This window comes from Metopolophium dirhodum, chromosome 8 (assembly GCF_019925205.1).
Source record: "Metopolophium dirhodum isolate CAU chromosome 8, ASM1992520v1, whole genome shotgun sequence".
Taxonomy (NCBI): domain Eukaryota; kingdom Metazoa; phylum Arthropoda; class Insecta; order Hemiptera; family Aphididae; genus Metopolophium; species Metopolophium dirhodum.
In genome coordinates this window covers 28,192,447-28,205,607 of record NC_083567.1, presented here as the reverse complement: position 1 = coordinate 28,205,607, position 13,161 = coordinate 28,192,447, and the positions used below count along the sequence as shown (strand labels likewise).

General features: G+C 30.2%; 3 protein-coding genes across 4 annotated transcripts; 1 reads left to right on the top strand and 2 right to left on the bottom strand.

Moving 5' to 3' along the window:
• Nucleotides 1-2,826: 2,826 nt before the first annotated feature.
• On the top strand, nucleotides 2,827-6,568 carry LOC132951444 (fatty acid-binding protein, muscle-like). The gene is made up of 3 exons (XM_061023255.1): nucleotides 2,827-3,073; nucleotides 5,329-5,612; nucleotides 6,352-6,568. The coding sequence occupies exons 1-3, from the start codon at nucleotides 3,001-3,003 to the stop codon at nucleotides 6,403-6,405; spliced, it is 411 nt and encodes a 136-aa protein (XP_060879238.1). The 5' UTR covers nucleotides 2,827-3,000; the 3' UTR covers nucleotides 6,406-6,568.
• A 1,491-nt stretch (nucleotides 6,569-8,059) lies between these two features.
• Nucleotides 8,060-13,100, bottom strand: LOC132951442 (serine/threonine-protein phosphatase PGAM5, mitochondrial-like). Of its 2 annotated transcripts, none has more exons than XM_061023254.1 (5): nucleotides 12,391-13,100; nucleotides 9,307-9,485; nucleotides 8,645-8,862; nucleotides 8,445-8,575; nucleotides 8,060-8,262 (listed from the first exon to the last, which is right to left on the bottom strand). In XM_061023254.1, the coding sequence occupies exons 1-5, from the start codon at nucleotides 12,582-12,584 to the stop codon at nucleotides 8,115-8,117; spliced, it is 870 nt and encodes a 289-aa protein (XP_060879237.1). In that variant the 5' UTR covers nucleotides 12,585-13,100; the 3' UTR covers nucleotides 8,060-8,114. The 2 variants fall into 2 exon arrangements, with proteins under 2 accessions (XP_060879237.1, XP_060879236.1); XM_061023253.1 differs by having other exon boundaries at nucleotides 8,445-8,578; nucleotides 12,391-13,097.
• Nucleotides 9,576-12,530, bottom strand: LOC132951439 (kinesin-II 95 kDa subunit-like). Its single transcript, XM_061023249.1, has 2 exons — nucleotides 12,391-12,530; nucleotides 9,576-12,206 (listed from the first exon to the last, which is right to left on the bottom strand). The coding sequence occupies exon 2, from the start codon at nucleotides 12,106-12,108 to the stop codon at nucleotides 9,961-9,963; it is 2,148 nt and encodes a 715-aa protein (XP_060879232.1). The 5' UTR covers nucleotides 12,109-12,206; nucleotides 12,391-12,530; the 3' UTR covers nucleotides 9,576-9,960.
• Nucleotides 13,101-13,161: the final 61 nt, after the last annotated feature.

Sequence of the window (13,161 nt, the reverse complement as noted above, 5' to 3'; positions counted from 1 at the left end):
AATACAAAATGGGGAACTCTGTGTATTTTGGTTAGTGTTCCTCAGTTCACCAGCAAGTCGGTGTCGTTGTACCTAGCTTTGTGGACAAATATCCAACCGAGATGGAGAATCCGTCAGGGGCCAATTAAATATGTTGTATGTACCATTGTACCTAATACCTACTATGAAAAGTTTGGTGTATTTTAGTTTTAGTGTAATAGCTAATAACTTGACGAGCAAATTGGTTTTAAGTGTACCTCCGCCCGGAAAAAAAAGAAAAGAAAATATGTAAGCAACACTGAATTTTTAAAGGTCAAAAAGTGGTTTCTTGAAAATTTTTTTAAAATTGCGGTTTACCTACAAGTTTATTTCTAATACAGTATTACACCATTCAATTTTCCGGGGACAGGATTTAGGAAAAAAGTTATCCCTATATTGGCCCCTTTCGTTTGTCAATAAAATGTTTATTTACATTTCGTTGTGAATGCAAAGCGAGAAATGAAACAATACAAAAACTAACTATCCAACAGTGCAGAAAATCCAATTAAAATCCAATCAGTGTTTATGGAGGAGGAAATAAACAACGTGGAAAAGAAATATAATTTATAAATTAAATTCAACCGGAATTTGAGTTCAATTATTAATTTTTAAAATTTATTTAATTATTTAAATCATTTAATTTTTTCATAAATTGTATTTTGTTTTCAAATTGTTGATTGTACCAAATATTATAATTAATTATGTGATTATAAAAACATGATAATTTATAATACGGCGTGATAAAAAGTCCTTGGTAATATTTTTAGTGTAACTAATAGCAACCCTTTATAGGTGGTATTATAGTATAATACCAAGATAAAAGTAGACTAAATATTTTACAAGTATCTTACTACATGTACATTATTTTGTCTATTATATTATAGCAATTTCCAGTGCATGACTTATACGGAACCCATAGACCTATAAACTAATTGACAGCGCTTAGAAAGAGAGGTCATGGGTACGACATAGAGTAAAAGAGAAAAAAGAACGTGGGGGGAATACAGTATTAGTTTCATACGTCTATATGATTACCCCCTTTATGTTCTTTCTCTCTTTTCTCTCTTCGTTCTTTCTTCCTTCTTTCTCTTATATGATTCCCGTGCATTGATGGCAGGGTGGCGAGTAGAATGCGCTGTCCATTAGTTTATAGGTCTATGACGGAACCTATATTCGGTTTGTATCACTGATAAGTGATAAGTGTACAATTGTTGAAAACCAACAATTAAATAGATTCTAGGGATGAAAATAATATGATTTGGACCAAGTTTGGTTCTACATTATAAGAATTTACACAATTACTCTTAGAGTTAGAACACGGGCGTTTGTTAGACACTTAGACTACAATATAATTTCAATTTAAATTTAAAATAATTCAAATATTCACATATAGTCTCAACGCTCTATTATATGCATCAACTAATGAGTAATGACGAATGGTACAAAGCAGCGAGCACAAAAAAAAATGTCTATCGACTAACCCATAGTAATTTAATAATGTAATAACTCAAAAAGTATAAAGAAACTGTAGCCATTTCCCATTGAAAACTGGAAAGTAAACCTATAGTCAGATAGGGTTGCCGCCTAGAGACTTATTTGTCGTGACGTATTGTATAGTACTTTCGTTAAAAATGTGTATACACTATTCCTATTTCGTAAATTAGTACTGATTTAGGAACAATTCTCAACATAGAACTTACAATTACTTACAAATTACTTATTAAGTAAACTGTTTTTGAAAAACTGTAGAGAATTTCGATTTTTACCTAAAATTCAATAATTTTACAAGCTGTTTTTATTTGTTATTTTCCTTTTAAATGTACCTACAAATATGAAATAGGCTATAATATACCTATAGGTTTTAGTTCGGGAGTGAGTCGTAAGTCTCTAGTTCAGTGAGACGTTGAAAAAATATTAAATCAGGCATAATGACAATATTATTGATACACATATTAAGAGACAATTATTATTATATATTTTTTTTGTGACTTAATAACTATATTTATTAATAATAGGTATACAAGCATACGATGCATTACCTTATGTAGTTATGTTTTTATAAGTTATAGCATATTATGGTATATTTACCTCCTAAAAACTATGCTTGAGTAGGGGAGGAGGGGGGTAGAGAGTTAATATTGGTTATTTAACATTTCACATTATATTATTAACACTATGACACCAGGAATAAACAAACCATAAATTAAAAACCAATCACGATAACAATTTTGAGGGTCGATGACGCGACGTCCTTTAATGAGTTAATAACGATTACTTAAAAATATGAGATGTTTTCAAATTCCCTTGCACACTATGCCAGGCAGAATGAAAAAATTTTACTTCGTCTCATATGTTATATATTTTTATATTGTATTTGGATTTAATTAATTGTTTTATTAAAATTTAAAAAAAAATATTTTAAAATAATGAGACCAAATAATTTTTAATTTTACTACAAATATAAATATTTTTTTAAATCCTGCATCGTATTTTCGTTCAAATAAAAAAATATTATTTTGCATTTTTCCGAAATTTTAAGTTTTCAAAATTCAAAATTGTCATCTGTATGTTACATGGCAATCGTCCGTTTTACTATTACGATTAAAGTTGTGTACTTTGATAATAATAATTTAAATCGGTTCAATTGATTTATATATTTTATAAACGCGAACGCATTCAAGAATGTATATATTATGATATTATTTTATGTAATCACGTTATTGATATTTTATAGATAAATGCGTTATAAAAAAAATATGATAATCGTAAAATGCATATAATATTTCTCACGTTCCTTTACTGAACACAAAATCCCCCGATCAGACACGAATTGAATATAAATAAGTGCTTGTTAGCTGTGGACTATAAATTCACGCGGTACCTTTACACGTTTGTGCAGTAATCGTCTGACCGCCGGAAAGAAAAATTGAACAGTTTTATATTGTACTGCAGTCGCTAGTCAGTAGAACCAATCAATAAAGAATGTCACTGATTTTCGATAAAAAGTTCAAGCTCGAAACCAGCGAAAATTTTGACGAGTTCTGTAAAGCTCTGGGTAAGTTATTAATCTATATTATTATTTATCATCAATTTAATAATCTACCCACCTACCTATTTTTATTCTATTCTATTAATATTATATAGAATTTTTGGACTAAAAGAAAATTAGTAGGTACTAACAGTGACAGTCTATTGGAAATAATTAAATTAATAGCACAAGATTTCTGATCATTGTAGATTTAAAGAAGTTCAATAAATATTATTTGTTTGGTTATTAAATAATATTCTATAATACTTAAAAGTTCATACTGTTATTGAAACAAAGAATTTGAGTACATATACCAATTACCATATTCGTATCATAGTTATCGTTTATCACTTCAAATGTATTGTATTAACCTAATTTAATAAGTAGGTATATTTCAACATTAATTAATTACTGATGTGAATGACATAATTTAATAACTGTACCTAGTAATACGCAGTTCATAAAAAAAACTGATTGCTATTAGCTTCAAAATACTTTGCTCCACAATAGAGTCGTAAATCAAAATTGACTCCTTTTCGTGTCAATAAAATGTATTTATTGACACGAATAGGAGTTAAGTTTAAGTTTTGTTTTAGACACAAATTTAGGAATAAACGAATCCGTACCGAATATACATCATCATCTTATTCCTCGTTTGTATATAGTATTGAATTGATTGTATTATATTAAATGGGTTGTCGTGAATTTTAAATTTCCAAATCGATTCGAATCGTCTTTGTAATTATTAGTGTAACATAATATAATGTTGATCAAAAGATTTTATAAAATTTAAATTCAATTATTTATTACCAATAGATTTTTTGACTTTTTAGTGCTTCAATATAATATTATACTATTAATCTAATCTTAATTGTATTCAAGAATAAATTGGTATACACAATACATTTTTATTTAAGAAATGTAAATACTAAAATATAATTTATGACCGCAATATAGCTGTTTAGTATTTTTACGTTGATAAATATTTAATTACCATATTTATTAATAGGGTATAATATGTAACATCCATACAATAAGAATTTTACCGTTGGCCCCGTATATGTTATCCAATTTAGATATTTAGTACAATTTACTATATTAATTATTAAATTGTTAAAAAATAAATAGGTATAGGGTACGTTAACATAATAAGTTTAATAACAGCGATAGCCGACATAATTAGACTTGGATCTTTAGTACAATATAATATTATTACATATTGTTCGGATCGGTACGAAAATTATTGCTATGTAATTGAATGCTTCAACATTACCGACTTACCGTAATTAACACGAATATGATATTATAGGGTTAAATTACGTTTAAGCAATTTTACGCTCAATTTTTATTTAAATCCTAGTACCTATACCTATATAGGTTTGTTGGTATTTATTAGCGCTATGTGGCCTGTTGTACTTCTGTACCAAACATCGTTCACCGAGATTCTTGCGTATAAATTATAGGTCCCTCGTTGGCAATACAAAAAGTAGTTACGTCTATATTATATTGTATTATAAATTATAATAAGCGTTTCTTCGACCTTTAGACACGCCGCTCGTCCGCGTCCGTGTCCGGACATCTGCAACAACAACACATTGTTCGAGATAATAAGTGATAATATCATATAATATATAGGTATAGGTACTAAAAACAACAAGCACATTATTATAATTTATACATCATAATATTATTATTGTATGTACCTACCTACTATGTATTTTACTATGTACCATCTATATATTTTTATTTTTTAAACGCCGTGCACGAGAGCTTATATTCTATGACGGACGAGCTCAATATTACTATAGAACGAATAAACAAATCCATAATTTGAATTCGATCGTTTTATTTTATCGATACAAATGAGGACCTCCGTCCGCCATTAACTATTAATTATTTAATACGTTTTGGTATGCATGTCGCATTGCCACTAGGATCAATAATATTCTATCCTAAAAATTAGGTCGGTATTAATATTATATTGTTTATTAGTACAGCTATTATATTATATAGCCACATGCGCAAATAGGGGGGGGGGGGGGCTTTAAGGCCCCTCCCCAAATCTCATACGCTATTTGCACCCATTTTATGGCGTAGGTAGGTATATATACTATGGATAAACTATAGGAATGTAAATAATACTAAGTAAAATGTGTAAATTTCCAGTAAGAATGAGACGAAAACAAAAAAAAAACTGCTGTTATATAGGTTTATTGTTACAGTTGTCGTTTGTCAACTTTTAAATTACCATAAGTAAATGATTCTACTCGCGTTTTCTGCAGGCGTCATAGAGGTGATGCGCACGTTGGGGAAAGTTATGTCCCCGGTGGTGGAATTGACCAAAAACCCGGACGGTAAACACGTGTTGACGTGCAACACGATGATCAGAAACACGTCGATCGAGTTCAACCTTAACGAAGAATTCGTTGAAGAGACATTAGACGCCCATAAAGTGAGGTCGATCATCACCCAGGAAGGCAATAAGCTGGTGCACGTCCAAAAAGGTTCTAGCAACAGGAAAGAGACAACGATAATCAGAGAATTCGAACCCGATCGACTGAAAATGGTAATATAGTTATTTTAATGAATCATTTTATAAAATAAACACCCCTCCCCTCACGAATAATGCCATATATTTTACCTGAGCATTTTACGCTCTGGAGTAACATATTAAAGCCACAACAATTTTGTTGAGAAAAAAAAATTAATTTTAAATTGTTTATAAATAGCACAGTGTCAAAATAATTATAAAATTATATCAATGTATTTTTGTGAAAAAAGATTCAAGTTTATCTACGGTTAATCATTTTTTAAATACAGCAAAAAATTGAATTGATTTTCTCTAAAACTAGTTTTTGTAAACATTTCCGTTTTCCCCTATATTTTTCTTAACTAAAAAAGTACTGACTAGTGAGAATTGATCCTTGATTACTTTTGACCCCTCCTCCCCCAAACTATATTCTATCACTCCTGCCAGAAATTAATATATTGGAGTTGAAGATTGAAGCATTTTATTGCTCCGAATAATGGTGACACACACACACACAAATAAAACACATCATTGTACGATCTACATTCAACGCTCTACTCAGAATCTAAAATTGAAATCATTTTTGGTTACGATTATAGAAATGATATGATTCGTACTCCACAATTACAATTAGTATTATATGATTTGCAAAACATCTTCTTCCTTGCAAATACGTTGTATTATTATTATTAAATACATTACTTATACATGATAATATATTATTAATTATTATATATACTAAAAATTATGTGCTAATAGATATGTATTTTTTTAGACATTGACCGCCGATGGAGTCACTTGCACAAGGATTTACAAACCAGTCAAATAAACACAGCATTACAACATTGAACGCATTACTTCTGCAACATCGCATTACCTACCTTTATATAATATTGTATACATATTATAGTATATTATTCAGATCTTTTTCAACCAATCTGAAATGTGACCTTCTGTAATATATAAATAAACACAATAATACGTTTACTATATGAACTATACTTATATTAATTCTACTCTATACGGCCGTCGGAATCGTCGGATCAATTTCGTCATAGATATTAATAATATTCATTCCTTTGAATGCGAATGCCTCATAATTGCCTATCCTAAGCGCCGTCGAACATCAAAATATTTTTTCATTATCAATAAAAATGTTTACCAAATTATTATTTGAGAGTTTGCCCCTAACAAGCACAACCCTTTTATTGTACCCTCAAACATATTACTACAAACTGACAAACATTTCATAACGTATTATACTTACTTTAAAAGTTGCAATCTTAAGTGTATAGATGGTAGACTTTTGCAGTCAATTGTGTTATAATGATATATTTTTTTAAATGTATCAATAGGTACCAAAACATAATTTTAAATGTTTTAATTAATTTAGTTATTGCTTATTTAATATACTCTATATTACTACATAATATATAGTTTTTTTTTTTTTTTTTTGTCTAAATTGTCCAAAATCAGTCCCAAATTTTAGTTATAACAAAAAACATATTATTAATTTACTCTGTTCAAAATAAGAAACACAGTCGGCAGCAGTCAGGTAACACCACTAAACCACTTTGTCACCCGTCTGTATACCTGGCGTGTAGTATTGCCATGTCCGTGCGCGCAATTTGGCTGCCGACTAAGTTTCTTAATTTGAACAAGGATAAAACTGACATTGGAGGAGATGCCTAACATTTCATTGGAATTAACATATGGATAATACATTTAGGTAATATTGTGAAAAACTAAAATTTTATTTTTATTTTGATTGCTCCATGAATGAAAATATTATTTATTTTTAACATTGTGTTCTTGTTTTTAGGACAAAGATTTATACTTGCCAAAATATTTCATAGAACAGCATAAGTATAAACTACCTAACAGCTAGTATTTGATAACAGAAACATATCAATATGAATTAAGAGGACGCAACACCCGCATGTGTATTGTGTAATCACCCTTTTACAATTGTACAACATAGCAAAAACTGTTTTGCGCAGGATAGAACCACTCAGGCAATAGTGATAGTTAAGACTCCAAATTGATATTATACAATATAGTCAAGATCATTATACAAGAAATAGCATATTTATATGAAAAAAGTTTTTATTGTTTTATAAGCTTTAATAACTTTTTTTCTAGTTCCGATAAATAAAAACGATATTTCACAGCCAAAGTTTTCCTTTGTATGTGGTGAAAATTTTGTTTCTTAGTATGACTAACCTCTTGGTTAATTCCCGCGCAAAACAGTTTATAGTATGTTTTAAATTTGTAAAACGGAGACAACACATGTAGTATTCTTAAATTAATCAGATTTAGATAGTTTCCAGACAAATTTCCAAATTTTCTGGAAAAAACTTTACTGTCCACATGACGGAAAAAAGTTATTTCCAACGCTTTAACCGGCATCATAAATTAAACTTTCAATACAGGCAAAAAATTGTTTTGTGCTTAACTAAAATAGATAATGATTAAAACGTGTATAGAGTTCAGTAATTATAATTTATTTGCTAATAAATTGATAACTTTAATTATTATTTAACGAGAAATAGCTTCTGGTGGCATGTACCCAGAATTACTGTAACATCTTAAGGATACTCTTCCATTGGGATAAATACAAAGCCACGTAATACTTGCATGATCTAAACTCAAACGTAACCATGCCTCTGGATTCAACTGCAATGCTCTACAACACAACAACACATTAACACAATAATTAACTAAAGTCAAGAGCATACTAAATATATTTCTAAGTGGCAAAAAATTATTTTTAAGCAAAATCATAGGTTTTTTTGCTATGGATACCTGGGATTTCCTATTTTTATCATAAACAAAATTAAGGGTTGGATGCTTATATATTATAATTACCTCATAACAAAATATCTTATAACATTTGCATGGCAAACTATTAATTCATAAGAGTCTTCTTTTTGTTCAGGTGGGGCTCTATGAATGTACTTTCGAAAAGCCGCTTCTATACGAGCTCCATCCCTAAAAAACTGCTAAAAATCATAATAAAATTATGTAGGATTATATAAGAAGTAAATATTTATTTATTTTCTGTTTACATATAACTCAGGTTTCCAGTGTTTATTTGGCGGATCTGGTTGTATTGGTGCTCCTTCAGTTAGTAAATCAGATGATGTCAGCGGTATATTTGCAGGCAATTGCGTTTGGATTATTGAACAAGTTTCCATTGCTCGAGTCAATGTTGACTGTGTAATTGTTGTCCATGGAAAATTCAATACACTTAACCGCTCACCAGTGAACAGAGCTTGTTTTCTCCCTGCAAGGAAATTATTATTTATTAATAAGCAAATTAATTTTAAAAAGTTTAATAAATGGATTAGTCTATTAGAAGATAATAAATAAATAAAATATCAAAAACATAGTTATTTAAATGTTTATAAGTATATTTTTATGTGCGTATATTCTAAGAGTAACATCGTCAATTTTATACAATGGTTATTGATTTAATAGGTAGACGATCATAAAATGTTATGTATTTTTATTTGTTAATATTATTAAAAAAATTTAAAATATTTACACTTATGGTATTCATTTTATATACATTGAAGTATCTTTATCAGATATTTCAAATATCCCTATTGAAACAAATAATTGTATCAAGCTACTTATTATCAAATTGTGTATTTAAATGAATGTTTATAGTCCAATGTTCTCTTTGGGAACAAACATTTGTTATTATTTATGGATATTAGATACATACCTAGTTCAGTCAACTTCCTATCTCCATCAGTCTCACCAGATAGATTGTACTGCCCATGTCTAATAAGAAAAATGTGCCTTGCTGCACGGGATTTTTGGCTTTCAATTTTCTTATCATACTTATCTTGAAGATCTGATTTATTTGAATCAACTGGTTTTACTAGACTCTTAGATTGTCGCCTGGAAAATTTATATGTTGACAAACACATTCAAACATATTTACATGTGGTAAAAGAAAAGGTTAAGAATAAATAAACAACAAATAAGAAATAGATAATATGAAATATAATTTATTAGTGTCATTCATTGTGCTGAAAGACTAGACAATATGACTATGTTAGTTTTGATTAGGACTTATTTTGCAAGAAGCAATTAAAAAACAATTGAGATTGTAAAGCAAAATATTAACAATAGAAAATAGGAAACAAAATAAAATTAATTTTTCTTATAAGTGACTAGGAATGTTAAAGAACATACAAAAGCATAACATAAATAAATATACCTATACGTGTTAGGTACTTATTACACAATATCAGTGAGCAGAATATAAATTTAACAATGCAGTCTTATTTGATAGTAGTTCTTAGTATTTAAATATTATAAAATTAACAACATAATTATTTGGTGCACAAATTCGAGCGTCCAGCAAATATTTTTATTTTGGTATCAAGCCTCGTGCTCTTGGGTAGTTTTTATTTGAAGTGGGTTTAATCTTTGGTCCAACAGCACTTCGTACGCTTTTTGGCCGTTCTGCAATCGATGCATCAACCTGCAGATCGTCCTCAACTTTTAATGCTTCATCAAGCATTGATAATAATGAAGGTGAAATTTCTGGTTTCTTATACTCTTCTAATTTATGTTCAAGTGTAAGTAAATTTAATGTTATTAAATTCTCATTCCTTCTCGTATTAATCACACCATTAATGCAGCCACGTGTATGACCTTCTAATTGATTACTAACCATGCGCCATTCATTGGTATCATCATCATAATACAATCTATCCTTGACACTTTGAAGTTCATCTTGAGGTATAAAATTTGACATTATTATATTACCAAGTTTTAATTGACGAGTCATTGCTTCTTGATTAGACTCAATGTCTCTTCGTTGATTTGAATATTCATCCTCTTTAACTTTTAATTCTCCTTTAAGACTTTGATAAAGAAGCATTAATTTGTCAAATTTAGCTTGTTTGGATTCTACTTCTTCTAGCAATGTCGAATAGGTTTCCCTAATTGACTCAGTATAACCAGCAATTTCTTCTAAATTTTTGGCTAGCTCCTGTTCCATTTTTATTTCTTCTTGAATTTCTTTATTACGTTTATCAATTTGACTTTGTTGTTCATATAAATGATCCGTAATAGACTTTCCTCCTCTCAACAAACTGCTTTCCATGGATTGAATTCGAGTAATCAATGAAGCCATAAAATCCATTTCTTCAGCTACTTTAGCCTTTTCTAATTCTATATCGTACAACATTCTATTTTGATCATCTGTTGATAAATTATCTTTATTTTCCAAAATATTGTTACGTTTTTCATTTAAATCTTGTTGTTGTTTTTCTAAAAACTTTGTATGTTCTTGAAGATTTTCCACATCGTAATTTTTTTCCTCATGTTTTCCTTTTTTAGTAGTAACTTTTTTAGATGATTTTTCATTTAAAATGTTGCGTAGCTTTGATATTTCATCCTGATATTGTCTAATCAAAGCATCCTTTGGATCTTCATTAACACGTGGTGCATTATGAATATTTTTTGCTCTGTTAGCATAGCGTAAAGTTGTGAGTGTTTCATCCCAGTTATAACTGGCTGGACCGATATTAGCAATCATCAATGTTTTTGAATTACCTCCCAATGAATCTTGTAATAATCGAGTGAGTTTGGAATCTCTGTACGGTATATGCGAGGAATTTTCTTCTATTAGTGCATGTATAACATTTCCTAAAGTAGATAGTGAAAGATTTATTTTCCCAGCTTCTTTGAGCCTTTGACCAGTGGCCCCACTCTTACTCTGTCTTTCACTACCTGCTAAATCAACGAGATTCAATTTCCCAACCCTAATACGTTCAGTAGAACTTTTTATTTCAACAGTAACCGTAAAAATAGCATGACTCCTAGAACTATGTTCATTCATGTCGGTAGCACCTATCGTTCGGTTTTTGTTACCTTCTTGCATGACTTTTAAGATTTCTTGGACGTTTTTGCAAATATATTTGTTTAAATTATTAACATAAACACCAACATCTTTGTCTTCACGAAGGTCACACTTTCCTTTAGATTTTGCTTCTAACAAATCATGAATTTCTTCCTGATATATTTCCAAGTATGAAGAAAACACTAAATATTGTTTATTATTTGATTGTTCAATAGTTTGGAAAATCTGTTCAAAAGTTCTAGGTATTATTCCACGGTTTGCTTGTTCAGATAAAGGTAGTTTTTCATCTCGGATTCCTTCCATTGTAAATGTTTTACCAGTTCCAGTCTGTCCATAAGCAAAAATAGTAGCGTTAAATCCATTTAAAATAGATTCAATGAGTGGATGGACCATTTTCTTGTACAGCTCTTCTTGAGTAGAATTCCAATCAAAAACAGAATCAAACGTAAACTGTTTATATTCAGAATCATCATTTTTGGGAACCGAAACGGCTACGGAATTGTCTTCTTTGGATATTTTCACAACCCCTGTATACCCATTGGACACTTCTTTGGAACTCATCGGTCTGCATCTCACAATGACTTGAATGTTTTCTTTTTTCGTTTTTGCTGAAGGCTGGCGGCCAGATCGTTTTGTTGATGTTTCCATTGTGCGGCAGTGTAGTGACGGTAGCAGTGTAATATTTTATGTACGAGCAAGACTGACGGACAGGAATAGTAAATATTTTAATGAGGTCGAGTTAACACCTGAAAAAAAAACGTTAAAAACACACTCCTGTCACAGTAGAACATTAATATGATATTGGATATTTAGGCAAAGCGACAGATGTTGTTCGCAGTGAACACACGAGAAGACATTAAAATATTATTGTATGAACATTAGACACAAAACCGTCTACGCACTACAACACAAGCAGACCGACACACTTACTTGTCCCAGTTAGAATCCCATTTCGTTTCCTTGTTCTCGAATATTTTGTAATATCTCTGTTCTATTCCATTCTGCACCAGGACTTCGGTGTCGTTGGATCCAAGGAAAGAGTACACTGCGTAACCACTAACGGCACCAACACCAGTGGACAGCGCTAACGTTTTTAGGAAATGTCTGTTGAAGTATTTCGCCATGTGATTTGCAATGATAAATGTGCACAAGAATACGTATCACCACACAGGTATTCTAAACAGGTCGTCCAAATAAGGACCTATTGCACGACAACACAAGCACGAACGATGCCCACTAATTATATATAGCCATAAACATTATAACTAGTTGTAATAGAGTATTAAACCGTATAGTGAATAATAATGATTAATGACTAATAACAGACGACGCCACGATAGTAAGACACCGAGTGCTGAATACTGAGTGGTGAATAGTAAGAATTAATCACTACAAAGTACAGATATAATATTATAATGCAATATTGAATATTATATTGGCATATTATGGTAGTAATGCATTATCGAAATATTCAATACAATAATAACATACACCAAACGTGAACGTCCGAACTACGAGCACTACGGGCTATAACACAGCTGAACAATATGGCTATAGCCTAGATAAGTATATATAAGGTATATACAAGTATAAGTATATATATGGGATATAGAATAAGCGATAACCGAAATGACTCATAAGCGCTTAGATCATAATATTATACAAACAATATTTTGGACTGTCCACAATTCATTATCCCAT